Source organism: Haplochromis burtoni, unplaced genomic scaffold (assembly GCF_018398535.1).
Source record: "Haplochromis burtoni strain Fernald_Lab_line unplaced genomic scaffold, NCSU_Asbu1 Contig_279, whole genome shotgun sequence".
Classification (NCBI taxonomy): domain Eukaryota; kingdom Metazoa; phylum Chordata; class Actinopteri; order Cichliformes; family Cichlidae; genus Haplochromis; species Haplochromis burtoni.
The window spans coordinates 347532-372712 of NW_024582640.1; the positions used below are offsets into that span (position 1 = coordinate 347532).

General features: G+C 42.1%; 1 protein-coding gene across 3 annotated transcripts in view; it reads left to right on the forward strand.

Annotated features, from left to right (window-relative positions):
- Positions 1–16222, forward strand: part of tmem102 (transmembrane protein 102) — a 30193-nt gene extending 13971 nt beyond the window's left edge. For 2 of the 3 annotated variants that reach the window (XM_042227757.1, XM_014339380.2), the window contains exons 3-6: positions 7892–8230; positions 8998–9191; positions 9442–9654; positions 10512–16222. In XM_042227757.1, the coding sequence (XP_042083691.1) occupies positions 7892–8230; positions 8998–9191; positions 9442–9654; positions 10512–11111 (1346 nt within the window). In that variant the 3' untranslated portion in view covers positions 11112–16222. The remainder of the gene's footprint in view (positions 1–7891; positions 8231–8997; positions 9192–9441; positions 9655–10511) is intronic. The other variant, XM_005940221.3, reaches the window with a different exon arrangement.
- Positions 16223–25181: the final 8959 nt, after the last annotated feature.

A 25181-nucleotide genomic window follows, 5' to 3' on the forward strand; every position in this document is an offset into this window, starting at 1 on the left:
GAATGCAAAGTCTGCATGTTCTCCAAGGACTTTCTTCCTATATTTACATTTATTGCTCCCACCTCAGGAACGTCTGTGGTTTGTAGTGATGCATTTTGGTTCACTTGGTGTTCATTTGGATTTTTCTCTGTTCAAAGAAACCAAATCATGGAGAAAAGCTACAAGACTTAGCTAATGCTAACCTACCTCCCAATGCTGTTAATATTATAAAAGCTGCCGTGTAAACAGGAGAGAGGTTGTAGCTGGCTTCATGTTCAGTGCAGCTATACTCGGCGCAGTGAAGAAGCTACAAAAAGGTGGCGTAAAGCGGCACACTTCCACCTGCTGGCATACAATGTTAAATAATGCCCCACAACAAAAATCATAGCATGGAAGTTTACACCTGTTATGGGTTATAATATTCTCCATTCCATTGTTTAAGCTGTCTGTGGCTAACACACATGGATTGGCTAATTCATCCAGACTCTCAGAACTGATTTGGTAACTTAGCTGATTATTTTAGTTATTTTATTGGCTCATTTTATAAACTAACCACTGCCAGACTTGTTCAGGGTACCTAACGTACAAGTAGGTAACATTATCTTAATGGTAGTTGCTGCTAACAAATTCATTTTTTATTTAACAGTCACTCGTGTAACGACTGACTTGTCTGAAACAGCAATAATCAACATGCGGGTAGTTAGCCAGTTAGCTGTAATTTAGCTAGAACCCTATATCTGATACATGATAGCGCACTGTCTTCTGCATAGAGCTCAGCCCTGATCTGTGAGGTGCTGAATGCTGATTACAGTTCGCTTAACTGCCGTGGGTATCATTAATTAGTAACAATGGCTCTCTGGATGTTACACAGGGCTCCTTTGTGACACTGAATTGATGACCGAGGAGAATTTGAGCCACCTCTTTTGGCCCGTTTTATTGAAATACATCATCTTTATGTGGCTTCTCAAACAAATGAGCCTCACTGCTTCTCTAAAATGTAAAAGTAAAACTGCAGCCTGGCTTTTTCCCCCTCGGCGATAATTGCCTGTCATTTAGTGGGACATCATATCACAAAGTAACTGGCATCAAAGCAGCAATGTGGAGCTGGAACACATTGACAGCTTCTTGCATCCCCTCTCTCTGCAGGTGGTTTCAGACACACCATGTCTGCCGTCACTCTCAGCCCTGTTTCTTGCTCCTATTAATCACATTTTATGTCTCTCTCTCTCTCTCACACTCACACACACACACACACACACACACACACACTAAACACCTGGCTCAGTGATGTGAGACATCCCCTCCAATCAGATTAAATTGGAACTTCTCAATTCCTCTCCTTCTGAAAGCCCTATTTTGGAGCTAATCTCCTGACTCGATATGAATTCATAAACAGCGCGGCGTCAGAATGGCTCACCTTTCAGCGGCGGGGTTGTCTCGGATTAATCCGGCTATTAGCGTGCGAGGTGAGGCTGCGAGAAGCAGCAGTTGAAAAGCACAGATAACATCCAGGTTGAGACTATATTAGTCAGGAGTCATTTGTAACGGACTGAATTGCTCCTTGCGGGATGTGGCTGCTTTTAAAATGATTTTCATGGCGCGCTCTGCAGCAGTATTAGAATTTTATTGTCTGGAATAACAGTGAGGTCACGCAGAGGTGGATTCTCAGAAAAAAAACATCACTTTCTGAGACAAATGACATCCCCTCCCACTACTGCACAAAGATGGCCTGAAATAAGAACTTGGATGTACCTCATTAGTTAATCTCCCAGAAGCATTCACAGTTGAAATTGGCTGGTTTGATGTGAATACAGTGATTAAACAAGCTAATGGTGTAATTACATGTTTATGTCATGGTTTAACGTACTAGCAATCAGTAATGGTTTAAGTGTCAGCGTTCCTTAGGGCTGTATCCACGTGTACAATAGTGCTGGAAACAGGAAGTCCTTTAATGAGGAATGTCACAAATGAAATGTTCTTGCAGATAAATAAGCGTTAAAAATAAATGTGTGAGGATGATATTATTAGCGTTACCTACATCTCAGTTGTTAGTGCAGTCAGGTTCATGTAGGAATCCTCGGTTTATTTAGAGGAATCACATTTTCCAGAGAGATTTGCAGAGCTATATACAGGGCGTATGAATCTGCAGAGGTGTGTGGCAGAGTATTTTCGCTCTGCTATGAGAGAGGATGTCGTTCCCATGTTGCCTGCGCTCTGCTTCGGGGAGGCTCTCTCAGCAGCGTCTCTTTGTACTGTAGCTTTGTTCTGACACCTGAATGCACCATTGTGTAATGCAGAGAAGAGTATTTCTCTTAAAGACGTGTCTGAATGTGTCTTCACTCTCTAACACTGTACACTTTGAAAACTTTGGCTTGAACTTTGCTTCATTTCAAATCAAGATATCTCATATTTTAATTGGTCTGTTTAGCATGTAAGTCCACAGTGCACTGATGCAATTCGATCAATTTGCACTCGTATTACGTGCTGATGTGTTCAGTTGTTGACAAAGACAGATGACAATGACAGAATGGAGTCGTAGTATAAATAAATGGCTATTGATTTTGAAATCCTAGTAAATTAGTTTGTGTGTTTAAAAAAGAATAAAATGAAATAGTCGTGATATTTATTCTACTTTTTAGGCAGGAACCTGATTGAAAGCACATCTGTATGTAAATGCATTTGAATCTCCAAGTTAAAACATGTTTCACCTAAGCCTCTTTTATCATGATCAAAAGTGGACCTCTGCTTTTTCACGCTAGTTTATTTTCTTTCATTCAGTTTCGTTTGGGCCCACGTCCCTCTAGAACAGGGGTGGGGAACTCTAGGCCTCAAGGGCTGGTGTCCTGCAGGTTTTAGAGATCATCCTGGGTGATTAGTTAATTACCAGGCCTCTGGAGAACTTCAAGACATGTTGAGGAGGTAATTTAGCTGTTTAAATCAGCTGTGTTGGATCAAGGACGCATCTAAAACATGCAGGACACCGGCCCTTGAGGCCTGGAGTTCCCCACCCCTTGTCTAGAAGCTGCCACTTGGCAGCCATCCTGAAATGCCTCCAGACACTCCTTTGGGCTTATTTTGAAGTATTCTTTTAAATTTAACTTTAGTGCTCACAAAAGCAAATACTATAATTGTATGTAGTAACACTGGTCAAATGTAAAACCCTCTAAAAGTGTGCTAATGGAAACACTGGGGAAAACAGTGGTTGGAGACTGAGGTTGAAGTGGTTGCTTCTAAGATGGGGACCTGTCTGCAACCACTCACAGCACACTTCAAAAGGGGCTTTGGTGCATGAGATGACCATAAGAGGGAGCCAGTCTGCAATCAGTGCTCAGTTAGATGGGGGCAAGTTGACAGTTACATGCTAATAACATCAGTCAGACAGGTTGGACATGTGGGGAAGCTAACTGCTATCAAATAGTCATTTCACAGACCTAGAATTGAGTCTAGAGTAGAAATAGCTCTTAACGGAAAAAATTTCCTTTAATAGAAATCTGCATTCAAAGACATTTCTTACAGGATTAGGGTTAATCCGTGGCTGTGAAACCAGCCGAGACTGTCTCCATTTCAGTTCTGTTCTCAACCGTGTGTGCTCGCCTATAGACTCACACATCACAGTGTGTTGTGCGAGTCACGTGTGCCCGCATGTTCACTGGCAGATGCCCAGCGAAGCAGCGTGCGACTGTCGATTTGAGAGTTTGGTATTAAAAAGTCGACTGTGTTCTTTGGAACAACCTCAAACTCCCCACATCCAGCGTGGAGACTGAAGAGTCCTCACTAATTGATGCAGTTTCTCCTCTGTGCTCTGGTCTCTAAGCGAAGCTGGAGAGATAAGATGCTTTTTATTCTTTTTTTTTTTCATCACTCTTTTCCTCCTCCTCGCCTATTTGACCCATTTTATCAGTGGCAGATAAAACCAAACAAATCAGAGGAGCTGGAGCTTCAAACTTTTTGCCCTTTGGCTGGCGTCTCTGACACTGTCTTTTCTATTTCTTCTTCACTTTGATCTGCCCATTTACCATTTCTACCCTTTCCCCCTGTCTCTTTCTGTCTTTTCAGGTTTGAAGTTCTGATAATCAGTTGGTCACACTGTGCCCACTGTTATAACTGCCTGGCTAATATTGTGTCAGCCCCTCTTTTGATGCCAAAACATCCCCGACCCGTTGAGGCAGGGGTGGAGGAACTCCAGGACTCAAGGGCCAATGCCCTGCAGGTTTCAGAGATCACCCTTTCATCAACACACCTGAATCGAGTGATTAGGCCTCAGACCTCTGGAGAACTTCAAGACATGTTGAGGAGGTAATTTAGCTGTTTAAATTAGCCCTATTGGATCAAGGACACATGTAAAACCTGCAGGACACCGACCCTTGAGGACGTTCCCCCACCCCTACGTTAAGGCATGGGCTCCACTAGACCCCTGAAGGTTCGCTGTCCTACCTGACACCAAGATGTTAGCAACAGATCCTTTAAGTCCTGTCTAAGTCTTGAGGTGGGACCTCTTTGGATCAGACAGGTTTTTCCAGCTCATCCCACACATGCTCAATTGGATTGAGATCTGGGAAATTTGGAGGCCAAATCAACACCTCAAAATAATTGTTGTGCTTCTTAAAGCACTCTTAAACCATTTCTGCTTTATGGTTGAGCACATTATCATATTAAAAGAGGTCACAGCCATCATTGAATACCGTTGCCATGAAAAGGTTGCATGGTCTTCAACCATGTACGTACGTGATGTGTGTCAAAGTAGCATCCACATGGATGGCAGGACCCAAAGTTTCAGAGTTCTCACTAATCGCCTGATCGGTGCATGTCAGTTGATGATGTGTTTTGCACTGTAGCGAGCACCATGGACCAATGCTTGACCCCCGTATGGTATCATCAGTTGGCTACAACAATATGAGGTTTCTGTTAGCAGGATGTTTGCTGAAAATCCACTGTTACAGGTTAAGTGCTGGAAAACTCCTCTGTCAAGATGGCTGATAAACAGACTAGATTACTGAATTACCTGTTTAAAACTAGTAACACTATCACCTTTAGGAAGGCTGAGGGCGGCTGGAGATGCAGAGGACTTTGAGTGTTTTACATAAAGTCCAACAGGAGCATCTGTCTTAGGAGTGAGCGGCACTTGTCTAGTCGGAGAACGAATGGAGCTCGTAGAGTTAGATGGGCCGATTCTGCTGAGAAATGTGAAGATCTAAAGACGAGCTGTCACGTACTTCCTGCTTTCCTTCTTCTCATCGACAGCTCACCCTGTGGTGCTTTCTTTTTCCCCCCTCCTACTTCTCAAAGCAAATCACCAGAGAGATCCTCATCAGCAGTTTTGACTTTGACTCACACGCTAGTCCCATGTTCATTTTTCCTCCAGTTTCCAGCCAGTTTTGTTAATACTTTATAGTTAATCTAACTCTTTGGCCTTTTTCATGTAAAGTAGCACACAGCATGTGGTGGTGATGCTGCTGCTGCATTGGTTCTCATCAGCTGTTCCTGCTGTTTCTATATTTATTATTTATATGACACGATTCTTTAATTTTTACTAGGAAACCAGCCAGATAAACCACATTAAATTTAACAGGTTACATCACTGGAAGACCTAAGAAAGGCTTTCTTTATACCACTTTGTGTTAGCGAATTATTAGCTTCATCGTTTGGCTGATACGGTGGCCGTGAGACGTCAAACAGATAGTTGTTTTTTTTTTTTTTAAAGCAAAAACCACAACGGAGCTCGCGTAAAACACAATCACAAAAAAAGCTAAAAAAATGGAAGTGTTTCTGGGGACACGATAATGTAGTAAGTATTTTTGTAGTCTTTTATTCAACTTCTAATGTGCTTTTTTTGTGCTTTTTTTCTCATTGCTGCTGTTTTTTTTCCAGTCCATTTGACCTCTCGGGGGCACCGTAGGCTTATCTCTAGGGCTCCACCATATCATGGCGCCTGTGATAATAATACATTTTTATGTATGCATTTGCATTCACTTGTCCACACAACAACTAGACGAGCCCAGGCATGTCTTAAACTGAGAGCTGCGTGGCAGTCTCCAATAATTTGGTAAAAAGGGCACTATTTCAACAACCTCTACCAAAGCGCTGCACTTCATAAAATATGCAGGAAAACTGTTTCTGCTTAGGGTGGAAATAACACACTTAGGCAGAAATGCATCATATATAATAGCAGATCATGATGTATGTAAACAAATTACTCCACCAAGCGTCGCTGGAGTACTCACTCGTTATGATGGGAAGATCAAACTGTAGATGGAAATTCCTGGTGCGGTTACGTGGTCGAAAAGCCAGGTTTTAAGTAGCTGCTCAAAAAGCTAAGTATACAAGATCCACATTAGAAAATATTTTTAAATTTCAGAATATGTTGTAGGTGCGTTGGAAGAAAAATTCCCCAAAAGGCAATTAAGTGAAACTCCCACAAACTGTCTTGCTTCCTGGTAATAAATTTAGGCCATTATATTCTAATCAGGTACCTGATGAAGGTAAACAGGACAGAAGTGTTGTAATTTTTTAATAAATGTATTAGCGACAGTGTGTGGGAGTTTCATTTAATTGTTTTGGGGGAGTTTTATTATGTGACAATATTGTGTAGATGGTACAAAAGTTACATTGTTAAGTTACTTTCACTGTTGTTGTTAAAGTGTTGCTGATTCTATTCTCACATTAGACTCCTGTTCTGTCTGTCTGTGGATGAAGCTGCTGCTGCCAGCTGAATGACGCTGATTGGAAAACGAGTCGATGTTTTTGCTTTATCAGTTTGAAATACTTTATGGATTAAGCACAATTTCTCTTTGTGTATAAATTATATTCTATAATTGTCCAATAATATTGTCGTTTTCAGAGGGAAAGCTGGTAAACTTAGCAGACTGTCACTGGGTAATATTGTAACTGCAGCTGTCCAACTTTTCTGATATGACATCTGTCCTGTGTCTTTGGGTCTCTGCTTGTACCAGCACCGGTCATATACCTGTGATAATGCGTAGAGTAATCTAGATATTTGCCTTGCACACAGGTACACGCACATGCGCACACATGGCTCTACGTGAAAACATCACATACCACTGAGGTTTTGTACCCATGTAACAGGATGAGAGGATCACATTAGGAGCTTTGCGCCCCCACCCATGGCCTGCTGGCTTGGTCTGATGCCCCCGTTGCAGCTATCTCCAGCTGCTTTACTGCCCTGTGGGGATAAACACTCTCAGGTTCAACCTCTAACAATCTCTTCCCTGCAAAGTGTTTTTGAAATATTTGTGCTTTACCTTTGACCTATAGTAGCTAGCAGGGAGCTTCACACCAGTGCAGTTTTGGCTGTATGATCAAGGCTTTCTCAGTTGCACTTTACAGCTGGCAAAACATAATTTAGTTGACTCCAGCACTGCAGCTCCCAGGGGCCTGGAGCCTGTAACATACACAGCACAGCTAAGTAGCCATAAAGGGATTTGAGGGCTCGAGTTTCTCTCGTATAAACTGTCCAAATAACAGAGTGAGGAATTCTTTTTATCACTCCTGATGCAGCCAGGACTAAAATACAATGAGGATATAATGAGATGATCATCTGATTACTGATATTTATCACCCCACCTTCATCTTATGCAGCCAGCTAACAAAACTATAAAACATTTATCCTTTTTTCTTTAGCTCGTTACCTGGAGATGTGTAAAAGGATCTTTGTTTGTGTCTGTTTATTCTTCATGTTTGTGTAGCATATGTGGGGCTGGGATTGAGATTTTTCAGTCCTACATGTAAGAACTGAATTGTTCATTAGGGTCTAGTGCAGTGCTCATGCAGGACTCTTTGACAAACTCACACATCTGTGAGCATCTACAAGTGTAATGAAATCTGACAGAGAACAAGGAAAAGAAGAGCAGGACCTATTTAATTAGCTTCTCTTCCTCTTGCTCAATAATTCTAGGCTTAGTTCAGAAAGTGGACCAGCGCCTCCCGGTGGCCAACGAGTACCTGCTGCTCTCTGGCGGGGCCCGTGAGGGCGTCTTGGACCTCAACCCCGAGGATCTTGGGGACTATGCCAAAGGGGCCGACTTTGACCTGGACTTCACCCTGTTGGTGCCCGCCCTTAAGCTTCACGACCGCAACCAGCCAGTCACTCTGGACATGAGACACTCCCCGCCCTGCCACTCGTGGCTCAGCCTTCGCCTCTGTGACTCCAGCATCCTGTCCCGCTGGAGCATCTGCTGCCAGGAGGAGAATGGGCATCCCACTGAGGAAGAGGAGGAGGAGGAGGAGGAAATGGGTGAGTTGCAAAAAAAAAAAAGGATAATCAGAGATGAAACTGGGATGGAGAATTTCCCAGACGGAGAGGAGGACTGTGTGTGAGCTGACTGAATCGAAGTCATGTCTCTCATAACTTGATGCACGGTGTTGCGATACAATTTTAAATAAACTGAGCGACGTTTACGAGTGTAACACCTTTTTTACTCACGTCTCAGCCTCTCTCATCCTTTAGGTCACAGTTTACACTGTATAGCACAGAGGAAATAAAGGGGAAACACGTAAACAGTGGAAGATCAATTAAATCTATTTAATGAAGTTTACAGCCTTGAGGCCTGCTCCCAATGATGTTGCGACTTATGCACGTCCTGCGGGAGCAGTTTCAGCGGCTGCAGTAGTTTTTAATTTGCCCGCGATTTTTATGTGACAAATGACGCGTTCAGTGGGAACGGGCCATTAGCGTGCCCGGAGTATTTGTCTGAAATTGGCTTCCGTCGGGACCCTGAAACTTTGGCGCCGTAAATATGTGATGTATTGAGTGTCCTACTTTTTTAGTGTGTATAAACAGCCCCACAAGATTACTGTAGCAGGCTGCAGAGCGCAGCGTCTCGAGTAAAGTGAACAAGAAGTACAGAAAACAATAACAACGGTCTTCAAGGTCTTGTGGGGTTCTGGCTAAGCACCTGAAGTGATGAATGTGAGATCTTCGGGCTCTGTGACTGCACGCTGTGAGATAAATGTATAGAAGCAGTGATTCATCCTGCCTCACTCCATCCCTTCCCCGCTCAGGTAAAGGCTCCATCCCCTCCCTGGGCTCCCCTCAGTCTCTGGATGGATGCTACTTCTCTCCCGCCCTGGTGACGGACTGGTTCTGGGGGGTCGTGAGCGAGGCTGTAGAGGAGCTGAGGCGCAGCCCCCAAAGAGGCATCCCCACCCCAGACCGCCTGGAGAGAAACGGACCCCTCACTACTATTATTCTGCAGGTACAGCTTCGGCTCTTCTTTCGGTGATAAACTGAAGCCCTCTTTACGCCTCAGTCGATAAAGAACATCAGGGCTGTTTAACTTTGCAGCTGTGAGAAAATTGCTCCTATTCATGGGACGTTTATGTGGAGTGAAATCATTATTGCAGAGGATTGTAGTCAAATGTTAAAATCATTTTTTTCGCGCCCTGTTTGTAATTCAGCACCGAGTGTGTGACATTTAATATTCCTCCACACTCTCCTTCCTGCAGGCAGGCTCGAGCCGGGTGCTGTACGACCTTCTGCCGGTGGTGTCGTTTCGAGGCTGGCCCGCTGTGGCCCAAGGCTGGCTGACTGCCAACCACTTCTGGGATGGGAAAATCACAGAGGAGGAGGCCATATCTGGCTTCTATCTGCTGCCCTGCTGCTCCCCGCTGGGTGGTCGGCCCGACAGGGAGTGGAGACTGGCGTTCTCACGCAGCGAGGTGAGGGAGATTGTTACCGTAGTAACAATTTTCTTTGTTTCCAATGTTCTTTTTCATTTATGCTCCATTTTTATTTCACTCTTATTTGCAAAATTGGGTATCATTTTATTGATACTCTTATTGATAATACTCTTCATAATCTTTGTGTGTAACACAAGGATAAAGAAAATGTAGCATTTTTAGCACTTAGAGGTATTTTTACTTTTGAAGAATGAGAATTATTTTGCATCCTTTCTGCTCGCTGATTCAGTGCTGGTGATTTTAAGGCAGCTCTTCCACACATGACGACAGGCGAGGCAAAGATGATGTGTTACTTAACCCTGACTTGTTTTGGAGACAGAAAATTGATGCCTCAAAGTAAGTTTCAGAAGTGAAAATATGCTGACTCTTTTTAGAGTCAGCATATTACATTATATGTAATCATAAAGCAGCCTGTGACAATATCTGACAGAAAGAGTCACTGCAAGTCTGTCTATGTAAGTCGCTCTATTGCGGTGTGGACAGGTCAGCGTCTCTCTCTGTGGCTTCAGAGAAGTAAACACTCTGTGGGAAACTTTTGTTGCCAGCTGACACGTTGAGATCAACTCGAGTAAGGCTGTGTTGCCTTCTGCTAGTTCTCTGTGTGCTCTACTCCATCTCTCACCATGTCTCTAAAACACATACAGCCATATGTGGACATCTGGTAACAGAAAGAAACTATTGAAAGAAGCTAGCACGACCAAACTAGACTGTAGAGGCGATAAATTAGAGAGAAACAAGTGCACATAAATGAGGAATCTAAGTAAAAGTCAACAGCAGCTCCCTGCACTCTTTCCTACTAACTGGTCACTCATTGGCTTTTGTTTCTTCTGTTACAGGTTCAGCTGAAGAAGTGCATCCCCTTCCCCATGGCCCAGGCGTTCCAAGCAGCCAAGGCCGTCCTATCTCGTATCCTGGCCCGTCCACGAACAGGCCTCAGCCTCTACCACCTGCGCACCCTTCTCTTCTGGGCCTGTGACCGACTTCCTGCTGCCTACCTGTCCTGCCCGGACACCGACACACCCGGCCGCCTCCTCCTGGGACTCCTGGATGATCTGGCTCATTGCATCCTGGGTAAAAACTGTCCAAATTACTTCCTGCCCCAATGCAACATGTTGGAGCATCTGACAGACGGCCAGGCACTCCTTGTCGCCAGGAAATTGGCCCACGTGCGCTCTGATCCCAGCGAGCACCTGCGGGCGGCTCTGGACCAAGCCCAGCAGGCGGGCCAGCTGAAGAAGGAGCTGACAGCAAGCACTAACGGCCACAACTCCCCTGGGCATCACTCGGCCAACGGCATCATCTCACCTTCAGAGGACAAGCTGGCGCAGCGGCTCCAGCAGCTGGTCACAGAGAACCCTGGGAAATCCATATCCGTCTTCCTCAACCCCGATGATGTCACCAGGCCACACTTCCGCATCGATGACAAGTTCTACTGACGCAGACACGCTGCAGGGAAGACGTATGGAATTAGGTGTGTTTAGCTAACAAACACACTGAAGAACGCTGTGCACACGCCTCCTGTTTGACCATCCTACGGCGATGAAGCCGTGCTGCTCGACTGACTCTTTAAACCAAAAACACTCATTTCTCACTACTGAAAAAAACGAAACAAAAAACGTCCAGTTTACACGACGTTGCATAATGGACATGATGTCACCAAGCTGTTGCCACGGAGATGGCCCTCTCCTAACGAGCTGGCCTTAACAAGACTTATCAGCTGGTGCTGAAGACAAGGGCCGGGCTTTAGTCACGAAAAATAAGTCCAGTGGAGATGAACACAAAGTGTGTGTGTGTGTGTGTGTGTGTGTGTGTGTGTGTGCATGTTTGCCCAAGAGTTTTCATCCATTACTTACACTTCTGAAGTCAGCGGGAGAAAAGCTCCATGTTTGGTGCATTTCTCCCTTTTTTATTCCAGATCAGAGTGGGCGATAGCTGAATTAGAAAGGAAAAACAAGGTGTGACTGATGTAACTGAATGTAATGTTGTAAGGAGAACTGCCGAGTCTTTATAGTCTCTTTTCTCTTTAAGCTATATTTTAGCCCTTTTTTTTTTTTTGACCCTCATGCCTCAATTTATGACTTTTTTTCCTCCTCACTTTAAAAAAAATCTTTCTCAGGTATGCACAACCCTGTTTTTGTAGGTCTATGATTATAATGTTTCATGTCAAATACATTTCATGGGGTGATGGAATGTACCAAAGAGCTACGTTTGAGCAGAACAAACACGTTTTAACATGTGTCGACATCGTACTCCACACGGTCAGAATGTTTGTTTGCCTTTTATCCTTTGAAAGTCTCACACCGGCATGTAAAATGGTAAAAGTGACCCTAAAATTATAGTTTAAAATGTGTGTAAAGAGTGGATCAAATACAAAGTGCAAAACTTGCAGCAGAACAAGATTATCGGAGCACGGTGACAGTTTGAGAAAGTAATGGTTTCAAAATATGAAATTATAAGTTTGAGTCTAAAATGTTTATGATTTAAAACTCATAAAGCTATATATAATTAGAAGAAACTAGGAGTAGGGAAAAGGGAGCAGGGCCTTTAAAATAAATGTAATAAATGAATGAAAAACATTTAAGTTCTGGTAGGTAATCGGCAAAGAAAGGCAATTTAATTTTTTTCCAATACCAATATAAAAGTAAAACTGACGACTGTCAGTTTTCATGCAGTGATATTACCATGCAACTCCTATAAGTCATATTAGTGCAATGATAATGTTTCAAGTTTATTTAGGGTAGCTATGCAGCTCTTTAGTTGTTTTGCACCTCTAATTTTATTCCTCTGTCACAGTGAAAACTGTTCATGCAAACGATAATGAGAAAGGAGTCAATAGCTAAAGTGTGCCAGACGTTTTATCTCATTAGCGCTCGACTTCTTGCTTACTGACTGACTGTTAGCAAGTTGTTAGAAGCCATTTTTTCCCTCCGCTTTAGTAGAACTGAAGCGCATCAAATGATATCCCACACACAAAAACAACACAGTGAGAAGAAAGGAGAAAGAACCTGGGTGAGCTATTGTAACTGACTAGTGCTAGCATGCCTTGGGTGCTTGCTTTTAGCTGTTAGCGTGCTGGCTACAGTAGTACACTGCCTCTTCCAGAGCCACAACAGTTACTTCACTATGGTACTGAAACCGGTATGTACATTATGAACTACTGTTTGATTATAAAAAAAAAAGGAAGCTTTTTTTTCTTAAAAACTAAAAGCATCTGTTAACTTTGTTAATTTAAGACAGCTGGCACACAGCTAGCATCTGTAGCATTACCTTTCTCAAGTCAAAAAGAGTAAAATAATGTAAAAAGAATGAGAGGGAGACTGTCAGTCAGCTAAGCTATTGTCAAAGATGTGGCTCAGCTTTGCCATTTCACTTGCTGGTGTGAGAATAAACTAAAATTCAAGCAGTTCAAGAATTTAAGAAATTGCTGGTACTGCTAAGTTATCACTGTAAGTTCTAGATAAATCCATAAAACTTTAAGCTTTTCAGTTTTGACTTTTGAGTGCTATGGTAGGCACTTTAAAAGGGGATTAAGAAAACTGAGAATACAAAAGGTAACTATAAAGCAGCAACTATACTCTGCTTGTTGTGTGATGACATATGGACCCTGTTTCCAGGTCCATTTAGTCAGTTTTGTGCATGGCGGCACTCGTCTCGCTGCTGTACTTCTCCATAAAGTACCCCTCTGTACTTTATGGATAAAAAGTACTCACCCCAAAGCATATCTAATTAATTGCCTTTGCTGCTGTGTTGATATTCGCATAACAACACTTCTGTAGTCAGCCAGCCTGACTTCACTAACACTCCTTTTTGTTTAAAGTTATAGCTTTTGTATACTTTATGAACACTTCATCAAGTAGCTAGCTAGCTAACTTCACTAAACTTTGGACGTCATCTTTTTAATGACCGCCTGGATGCTACACATGATTGTACACAGTTAATTGGAGTTGAATGAATTTGGGCCGTTTTAACCCTCAAAGCTGCCTAAAAGGTGTTTACTTTTGCTCACCGAAGGAGAATTTGGACGCAGAAATAGATAATTCTTTTTTGGCGCTATTGTGTACTACAGCCACCACTAAGTCTACATACTCCAGTACATCTCTTCGTTTTAAACATTGTGTAAGCACATCCATTCACGTACTGTAGGGGAAACACACAGTTTAGTGTCGTTTTTGGAGGCTATTTTTGACTTGACTGCTTCTGGTAATTGTCGCGTCTCCTCCGCTTGATTAGTCTTTTTTTTTTTAATGAGCTTCATGTGCTTGTATATGCGCCGACGTGTGTGTTCACTGAGAGACGAACCTTACAGCAGGGTGCAGACAGACACCCAAATGGTGACTGTGTAATTTCCCCCCTCCGTGGGTGCAGGTGATTTGAAGTTGGCCTTTTAACTTCACCCCACTTCTTCTGGCAACTTGCTGGTCCAAACACGCACACACACAAAAAGCTCTTTATACTTGGTATCACTCCAGCACGCTGTTTACTCTGTTAGCAGACGCTCTCCTGCAGCGCCACTTCGCTGATTTGATTACAAGCCGCTGCAGCAGAAGCGAGAAGCAAATCCAGATCACTTCCACTTACATGGATTTAGAGAGAGTTTGTTTTGCTTAAGTGAATTTGAGACTGCATGGCTAAATTTTGATTCAATTAGTTGACCCGACACTGCAATGCTGCTTTCAGTGTTGGGTACAAAACACAACAAGCACACGAGTGGGTACAAGTCTCCTTAAAAATCAGGGTGGTGGTTGATTTTAAACTACTGGTTAGAATGTTTCAGGTGTCCTGTGTTACACTGTCAGCTATTGTGTACTTACTACTGAATGATTTTTAAAAGTAAATAATATGTGTGCGCGTGTGTGTGTGTGAGCCTGAGGAAAACCAAAGTGTGTTGTCGAGGCTGTACAGAATGTCTCAGCATGGTGTGTATTCAGCTGTTTAAGGTGGACTGGGTGTTTTCAGCACTTTCTCCAAGATGGGCCGGATTATGGCTGCCCAGACAAGATTTGATGACGGCGTTTATTTATTGGAGCGTAGAGGTGTGTTTAAAACGTGTCACACCTTAACAGGCCTAGTTAGAGATTACTAGACACTGGAAACAATCAATGTTTTTACCTGAATTGTTGAATTGTACACATAAAATCTTTGGGGTATTAGTATTGATTCATAGATATGCAAACAACACCCCCGAATCAGACGGCCTGTGTGTAGATTTATTGTCGATGTAAAAAACGAGGGATTGAGTCACTATCTGCTCTCCAGGAATGAAACACCTGAACACATCACTGTCTTCTCTTTGCTATTCTCCTTAATTAAAAAAAACCCTTTTGGTTATTAAAACTTTTGAATGTATCCTCCATATCTTTCTAATTTGTTCCCTACTTGAGATCAGTCACCCTTCACTGTTATCTAAGCAGATGTAGTGTGCTCTATGCTCAGGCACTGAGATAAGCATCTGTAGCGAGTCAGTCCACAGTTTGAGAAATTGAATTTCATATCTCTCTTATTACTTGAGTTCTTTCTCTATTTTTTTCTTTCTTTCTTTAAAAAGAAAAAGCAAGTTTTTATTTCTCCCTATGCTGACTGATTTGCTTTATTTATTACCGTTTATGTTCTCGGGGTTTATATTGATTGATCTTAAAGCTTTAGCATGAAATAAAACATTACTTTTAAAATGCTACCACGTGCTGTTCTTTGATTATGTGTGCATCATTTTTATAAGGATAAAACAGTGCTCTGTTTCCCTGTGACTAGTCTGCAGTCTAACAGAGCACGGCAGTCTTTAACATCAGCTGCAACACGCGTTTAATCCAACAGAGGGCACCACAGGACAGCGTTTACAGCGAGGCCGCTACAGACCCGCCCCACTGCTGCTCTGATAAGAAGCTGATGTTGGATTCTGTCAGCGTCGGTACGCTCTCGTGATGAATGTCAGCTTAAAACTGGTGCTAACCTTGCAGCCACATCTCAGTCAAGTTCTTTATCCAAGTCACAGCAACAAAGTCAGTTCTGTTTTCTGGATGCGGAAAGGTCAGAGGTCAACCTCGAAGCCTAAGCAACACAGATTCTTGCTGATCTATTGGTAAAAGACGTTTGACAACATGTAAGAGATGAATGAAGAGAAATAAATACACATATTTTAGGACCCCTTTATTATAAACACATTTTTTTTTAATGTGATATCTTCAACTTGTGCACACAACACTGCTAACAACCAAACAAATGGAGCAGATTACATACAGCCTCGCTTTGAGGAGAGAAAAAGTTACTGCTTGGAGTTTCAGACACCAGCTTTACTTCATCATTATTGTTATGGCAGTATTAACCTAAACGAACTTTGAACTGGGTTTATTCTAGGTTTACTTCAGAAAACTAGTACTAATCTAAATCTACAAACTTCTTCCATTTACCAAAAGACCACCGAACAGCACAAGGCTGATGAAATTGAATAGTTCACCTTCATGTCTGTTAATGTCAGCTTGTTCTTAATGTGGAGCTTTCTTTATTTTCTAGCTTGAATATTTCCCTGCTCTCTTACTTTTGCTTTCTTGTCTTTCCCGGTTGCTTTCCCTTTCTTTTTCTCACTTACTTTCTCTTTTGCTTTCTTGCTTTTCCATAATGTTAAGCGATCAGACACACTGACTATTATTTATATTGTAAAATACTCTGTTAACACATTTGCACTATTTTAACTTCTTTAAGTTTCTTCATGTAATCTCTCTTGAACTTTCTCAACAGAGGTTTGTGTAATTCTTCATCTGTGGTTGGTTATTTCCTGGGGTGCAGATCCCGGGTGGGTAATTTGACAAAAATAATTATGAGTAATTTGGTTTTGTCCCCAGGTGACATTTGAGAATGTTATCCATAGCCTGTCATTAGTTATGTGATGATGGCACAGATGTTTTTGGTACAAACACACACATCATATCGTTTTCCATTAATGCCCGAGACCTCACGCTGATAGCAGCAATCTGTTAATGTCTTTTAAGCAGATTATGAAGCGAGGAAATCGCTGGATTGTTTGATTTACAGATGCGACTCTGTCACGCTCTGACCTCATGAGTCACTGGGACCAGTGACACCGTGGACCCTTCATCTGCCGTCGGCCCCACAGTGACCTGGCTTTAAACCTGAGACTGTGGATACAGTTAGTTATAATTTTTAAAAATAACTTTGCCTCTACACCAGCACAGTGGATTTTAAACCAAACAGTCATGATGTGAGTCATAAATTTCATGTTTTTTAGGGTGCTGAATTCAATTTTCCTCCATCATGTACAGTTTTTTTGCAAAAAAGGACAACAGCGATGAAAAAAATCTATATTTTGTTACAATTAACTATGTATCATTTTTCTTATAATTAAAGAAAGAAACAAAAAACTATTCCTTCACAATATATTTACCACTTTTTGTCTGTGAAACCTTTTCTTCTTCTCTTTGATGCTCCTCCGAACACGCTTTCGCTTTATTTCTCTTGATTCTCACTCTTAGAAATATTACATTAATATAAGAAATCATTAGTAGATATGGTTTTTTGCCTCCAGTATAGGATACCAGATTAAAAAGGGAAATTATACGCTTAAGTAAACTAAAAGCATGAAAACCTGACTTGATGGAATTTAAAAAATATTTTTCCAGGTTTCAGTGATTATAAATCTATAAGGAGCAGTCAAAAAATCCTATGCAGTTTTTTGGTTGCAGACGTGTTATTGAATTCAATAACAGAAAAAAAGTCAGATGTTTCTGCGGGTATGTGGTCACACTCCCTGATTGTGACTGTGTTCACTGGTCCCCCCTCACATTCACATGTCCACATCCTTCACCGTAGGGTTTAACATGTCCTCATCGGTGCCTCTCTCTTTTAAATAGGCCAGTGTAACCTCGGCCCTCAGGCAGCCTGTTTTGGTGTGTTTGCAGTTTGGAAGTTGTGAATGAGGCCAGGCTGTAACTACCACCGAGCTGAGCAACTGGGGCTGAACGGGGACATGTGTTCACCTGATGCACATAGTCGTAACTGTGCCATTGGGCCTTTACCCATCCTCTCATCCGAGTTACCTGCCTAAATGCAAAAGGTGTGAATATGTAAGTGTTCATGTACCAAAACCCACCATAACCCGCTATCATCCATCCGTGGATTTGACAGAAGAGCTGGATCTCGAAGCGTCCTTACTCACCTGTAGTTGTGTGTGAAACCACGTGACACGTCACTAAATCAGTTCCACAGTGGACATCACTTCACACATTGATGATTTATATTCAAACTCTGTCTGCCTTTTTCTCACCATCATGCCCTGTGTGCGTGTTTCTGTGAAACTTGTCCCCGTGCCAGCGTGCATTAATCTCCATTATTGAATCATGTGTATTAAGAGTTTGCAGGGGGGGGGGAAGAAAAGGGAGGACAAATGGGAGAGAGCTCTGCTTTGTTTTCATGCCGCGCACACGTCGTGGGTGCCTCCCCCAACCTTTTGCCCTTGTGCTGTACAGTTTCAGCCGCTCCTTTCGGGCCTCATAATGGTCGCTGTCATAGCTGATTGTGAATCACACGTCATTAAGCTGATAGTTTTCTGCTATGATTGAGTGGCGCACGTGAAGGTAGATGTAAAATTCAAGAGAAATGCACACTGTCGCCTTTCTAAACGTATGTGTAGTTAATCTTTTATGGGGTAATGCATTCTCCATGTGCAACTGTATAGCATGTTTCATTTGGTATCTCTTATTCCGACCTTTAGCCGACTCTTTAGCATAGCCTTCCTCTGGACTAGGATTGGTTAGATCAATTGGCCCACCTCTAGCTCCAATAAAAAAATGGTGTGGATACTTGGGGTTAAGGCTACGTCCACACGTACCCGGGTATTTTTGAAAACGCAGATTTTTCTATGCGTTTGCACCTTTCGTCCACACGTAAACGGCGTTTTTGGTCATGAAAACGGAGATTTTTAAAAACTCCTGCCAGGGTGGATATTTTTGAAAACTCAGTTTTTGCATTTACGTGTGGACGAGAAAACGGAGAAAACGCAGCGTCAAAGGTGTGCGCCTTTTTTGACGTCACACTGTGCGCCACGTTATTGTTTCGGTGAAATGGATTTCTACAATGGCGGACTTAGACAAAATACTGTTACTGTTAATTTTACTCTCTGCAGTGTTTACATGCTTACATATACAACACAGTTTCTGTCCCTCCACACATAGGACTCAGTTCTGCTTCTATGCGCCATCTTTGTTTACTCTTTCCCACCCAGGCTTCTAGACTTCTGATTGGCCAACATTTCTACACGGTTAGGAATATATCGCCACCTGTTGCTTTGGAATGTTCCTAGCAGCGTTTTCCTTTGTTTTTGCGTTTACGTGTGGATGAGATTTTTTTTTTTTAAACGAAAACAGAAAATCTCCGTTTTCAAAAATACCCGTGTACGTGTGGACGTAGCCTAAGTTTTTAATTTTTTTGCTGTTTTGTTTTATCAGTTGTTCTTAACTTATTTGCTGTATAGCACATTGGTCCTGTGTTGGCTGTTTTAAAGTGCTTTATAAATAAAGTTGGATTGGAACTTTCTACCATAAGCTTTTTGCTGTCTATTTTTGGGGAAATTCTAGTTTTATTTTGGCATACCCATGTCTACAACAAAAGCTGTCACAGTGCCATATAAGCTACGCTGTAGCATTATGCGCACCTTCTTTGAACCTACATATAATAGCAACAAACAGCAGCTGTGAGAGGTCTATATTCTTGTAGTATGCTGTTTAAAAACCATATGCTCACATGACATTAGTATGAGGTGAGTACCTCTATGAAACAAAATGTAAAAGACCAAAATTTTATCTAGCTTGCTAGCTTGCGCTATGCTAATTTCTACACTGATAGCTTTTTGGCAGCGCTGCTTTTCTCATTGTGAACCGGCTCCTCCTGCAATTCAGTCAAAGGAACTGCCAGTTTGATATATTGGAGACCTTACCCATTTAAGAGCTTGATGTAAGCTTTACGAACACGTAAAATTTATGCAAATACTTCAAGTTTTGTTTTGTAGAAACAAGCTAGATTTTGCTGACCTGTATAAACAGATTTGACCAATCTCACCACTGCTTTGAATGGGTCTCTGAAATGATTTCTTTGCCTCCTTAGATGTGGTGCCAACTCTGCCGACAAGAGCTCAAACTGCCATGCTGACTTCCTGAAATGTACAAAAGCAGCTGCGATACAGCTTCAACTTCCTGCTGTTGCCTCCTTGTGACATTTAAATGAACCAGAATTTCCGTTTCTTCCTTTTCTTGTCAAGAAACATCAGGACCAGCGCTGATGTCAACTTTATTGTTTTCACGCATTTTTGTATGTATGTACTGTATGTTTGGTGTGTGCATATACATTACACAACAACTTCAGACCCAAATAATTTTGAATTTTGTGTCATGTTTTTGCAGCATGCTCGGTGAGTAATGACCTTTAGCCACAGACCAACCTTTATCTCGGGTCAGGTCTGCTAGTTTTTTCTCAGCAACTACTGTTACACATCTCAGCTGCAGCTCTGATTTAATGATGTGAAATATCAGCAGGTCACATTTTTCACCAGCGTACGTGTGTGTGTGTTAAGCCAATCTCCATCAAATATAGGGTGAGAATGCCTTATACAAATGAGGCCCTGTAAGTTTGGCTCCGAGCAGAAGTAGAGATGCCAAAATGATTTTTGCGCCCATCGATTTTTGACAGGGTAGTCGATGCTGTTGACTTTGTGGCTTGGCCAGAGAATGTAAAACCTCCTGCCTCAAGTTTTCTTATCTACAGGCTCAGGAGAGAGGAAGCGGAAGAAGGAGCGGGGGTAAAAACCAGCGTGTCTTTCTCATGCAGAGTGTTTGCCCTGCTGTTCATGACTTAAGCACTTTTTCTGTTTAGTTTGTCATCAAGTTCACTTGCAGAATTAATCTCTCACATAGCAGTTCCTTCATCTTATTATATAAGCATCCTCCTCAGTTGTCTCTGTCTGTAGACTGCTCGACGACTCTTGCAGGAGGCACTTGATGACATCACTGTTGATTGTAATGCTGCCAGTGATGCCCATCATTGGACACAATTACTTTTATCGATCATCTCTACCTTCTCTCCTCTCCTTTGCTCGCCTCCTTTCAACTTTGCAGACACTGCTGTTGGCGTCAGATCCATGTGTGTGTGAGTGTGTGTGTGCGCACAGCAGGAAATGTCTAACTCATATCCAGAGAAATCTTCTTTAAAACTTGGATAACATCTTTAGCAGCAGACCAGCTTTGACTTAATCTCCAGCGAGCTTTACACATCAGATATAATTGTTGTCCTCTTTTACTTGCAGCTACATGACTAACAAATGTGCTGCTAACAGATGGGACATAGTGTATGGCACAGACGTGGGAGTTTTATCAATGTCCCATAAGAGGCGATTTGTTCGGCTGAGAACAGGAAACAGACAAAAGACCTGGAGGTGAGGGAGAAAAGTTTCACCAGTCAGTCATAACCAACTGTAAAATAATATTGATTTTACACAGCCACGTGTTTCAGATTTGCACCATGACAAACAAGAAGAAACAAGAAACAAGAAATTTTTTTTGTTTCGTTTTTATTATTTAGACAATTTGCGATGTCTGTTGCCAAGCTTTAGATAGAATGTATCACAAATTACATCACTATCTCAGAGTTCTGACTAAATCTTACAAAATCTGAACTTTTTTTAAAATCTCCTTTTGATTGATAGCTGTGACAATTTGCAAGTAACAGAGGCAGCGGCAGTCACTTTCTGGCATACAATAACTTTTTGGCACAACACCTGTAGCTAAGGGGGCAAAACAGTCGCATGACATGGTAAGCCAATCACACGACCACTTCAACATGACAAAGCAACAAGGTGACAGATACCAGTTTTGAAATTTTGTCGATAGGCCACGTAAAACCAGAGTCATGATAAACAATATACACGCGTGTTTTTCCTGAATAGTTTCGTCGTGTTTACTGTCTAAGGACAGCGCTAGCAAGCACTCTCTGCTTATGAGCAAAAAAACAAACAAACAAAAAAAACAAAAAAAACCCACCCTTTCGTGTTGGTGGAAAAATGCACCACGTCGACCAATCAGAAAATGATATGGCAACATGACATTTGGCTGTTTAGGAAGAGGGGGAAGTTTTAGGAGTGATGGTGAGAGAGAGAGAGAAAGTTTTGAGATGTGAAAGATTTGTGACGTTTAGCGTGTTTGGAGTGTGTTTGGAGTGTGTAGTTAATGTGTTGTAGATAGTTTTGTGTTGTGTGTCAGAACAATGAGGCGACTGCTGACTACGGGTAGAAAACAAGAGCAGTGATACACCTGCTGCTGTCAGGCCTGCAGGTATCAGGTTGTGATGTTCTCCTTTATAGTGGACAGAAATTTTTGGAGTGGCACAAATAATTTGTGTTGCATCTTATTGAATGCAGAACAGCTGATTGTTATGTAAATAGTTTGAAATGGTTATTTAAAAACAGGGGTAAAAGGTAAATGGATGCAAATATCTTTGCTGTTTGCAAAACTTGTGCATATGATTTTAAAATTGTCATTTATATTTGCATTTAAAGTTATGAAATATGATTCAATAAACATGTTTGTGGTTGTTACAGTAAAAAATATCACTTTTTCTACTCAGATTTTATGTTTTTTTGTCTGATTTTAGATCAATTGTGTAAATACAGTATGTCAAAATGAAAACATAACTGTAAATTCAGACACGTGAGGTTGTGCTGAAAAGGATGATGCCAAACAAGGCAAAGTAAATAGTTTTTAAAGGTGAAATGTGGAGGAAACATCAAAAGTAGAGAGAGTTAAACGTTTTTTTTAAAGTAACGCAATAGTTACTTTTCAAGTAATTAATTACTTTTAGAATCTCGTAACTCAGTTACTAACTCAGTTACTTTTTTGAAGAAGTAACTAGTAACTATAATTAATTACTTTTTCAAAGTAACTTGCCCAACACTGGTTAGTCTGTTGTGCGGTGTAGTGCAGTACTTAGACGGCCATCCGTACTCTCATTAAGATGTCACTGAGGTATTGCAACTCATTTGGCTGCTATCTGCCCATTGAATTCTTATCAGCTGTTATCAGTCCCATATCACTGATACGCCCGTGTAGCAGGCTCAAAAGGTACTTTTCATTACTTCAAGGGGGTTGCCCCTCCACCCCACCTCTGCTAATGTGGACTTGAGCTTCTGTTTTAAACTAAGCAGACGTCGCCCATTACCTCTGTTCATGACATGGTAACTAGCCACTTGAAGGAGCAGGAGGATGCCTGCTTGTGATGTGGGACTGATAGCAGGCGATAAAAGCCGTGAAGTGGGTGACTATTCAAATAGGTGGGGGAGGTTTTAATTGACTCATACCTGCTGCTTTTTGTCTGCTAAAATGTAATAAGTTCTAACTAACTACACAAATTAGGAGTTTGTTATTTTTGCAGTATGGCCTCACTTGATAGGCAGACCACCTGCAACCAGCCCCGTCAACCTGCTCTCTCTTCTTCCCCTCTACATCCCTCATTAGCCTTTCGTCAGTACAGAATTATGCTGTCGTTTTATTATCCTCCCGAGGCGCCTGGTGCTGACGCAGCACTCAGGAGTTGTCTTGTGCCGTCTGCGTTTTTTCTTTTCCAACCCCTTTTTGCTTCCGCAGCCCAGGAGAAAAGGAAACGAGGGAGGAAGGAGCAGGAGGAGAGGGAGGTGATAGGATGGCTACCATCCTAGATGGCGGCACGGAGAAAGAGCAACGGCAAGGCTAGCAAAGACACGTGTGATGGAGAGGCAAACCATACACATTAAACTTTACAGCAAGAAAATGACGAGACAAATGAGAGACTGACATGTTACGCATCTACCAGAGATTACTGGTCCCAGCTCCGGCTCACAATTTGGGATCTAAAATAACTCGTTCTGCCTTGGCTCACTAATCTCTCCCTCTCTTTCTTCTCTTTTCCATCTTTTCCTCCGTCTACTATGAACGTACAGTTCAAAGACCCCTCCTGCTCCTCCCTTCCCGTTCCCACATTAATTAAATCTGTATGTAATTACTATCGTCAAGAAGGGAATCTGAGACGAGCAAAGAAAATTGGTCACGGCCTCGGTATCTTTGAAGTGAAATTACTTGAGCAAAATTTACTACCCGAACATAAAGATGCTTCATCGGGATCGACACGCAGAGGAAGGTGGAGGCTTAAAATCTTAATGTCCAAAATGTGACGCTGGGAACGAGCTTTCACTTGTTGCAACCTCAACGTGACATCTGACCCCACTATGAGGATACAGGAGGGGGAACAGGGAGACTGAGAGGGGTGAGAGGACAGAGCCTTCAATAAAGATTGTGCAATGATTTGTTGCTGTATCTCGCCAGCTTGTCCTCATTTCCTGACCTCAGAGCAAATGTTTCCCCGTAGCATCTTTAATAGTTTATTTATGAAAAGAGACTAATTATTCATAGCTGCTACAGGCGCTGGAAGACAACTATGTGAAGCTGTGACTTTGTAGGAGAGCGACGAGTTAAACCAATAGTACAGATTACATGTTGAGTTTGTGGTGTGACACGCTGAAAGCAAATTGGAAATACTGAAAGCAGTTTTCATGTGTACCTTCTCAGCTGAATATAGACAGTAATAAACAGGGCAGTCTGTAGACACTCATGTTAAAATCCCCAACTTTACAGGAGAAATAGACACACTCAGCTGGGCCATCAACAGTTTGAGTATCTGTAGCTAATTTCCTGTGTTTGGGACAAATGGTGAATTTTGAAAGTCTGAGGCCTTAGACTAACAGGTCCAGATCGCCTTGATCGATGATCCCCTGGCAACCACAAGGATAAAAGGTATATTCTCTCAACCGGTTGGCAAATGGCTCGTAGCTGTCGCTAGGTGAAATCAATTCCAAAGATTGCTTTGGTTGCTAGCAGATTGCTGCAGTTGTCCGTAATTTTACTGGTAAGATGCTGACTTGTCTGTAAACATATGCTAACTAATCACAGTCCCTAGCACAGTCAGCTTCACTTAGTTGTGCAGGTAACCTCTTTCAACCACTCAAGGAATTCACATTTTTCCCAAAAGGTGGGTTGTTTTCAGGGGGTCAGTGATGGTGAACACACTTAGAAATCTACCTGTTACCAGTGCTGATTTCTTATCTGTTGTTTAAAATAGATTACACTGAGTGGGATTGCCATACTGACGGTAAAATCGATGTATTTTGGTAGCCTTGTAAAAACAATGTTTTTTTTAAATGACAGAGATTGCATTTGCATTGCTTAAACAATTTTTTGTCCCAAAGGGTTTTTAATCATATTTACAGATAAATGGTAAATGGCCTGTATTTGTATAGCGCTTTACTTAGTCCCTAAGGACCCCAGAGTGCTTTACACTACATTCAGTCATTCACACACTGGTGATGGCAAGCTACATTGTAGCCACAGCTGCCCTGGGGCGCACTGACAGAGGCAAGGCTGCTGGACACTCTGACCACCACCAGTAGGCAACGGGTGAAGTGTCTTGCTCAAGGACACAAC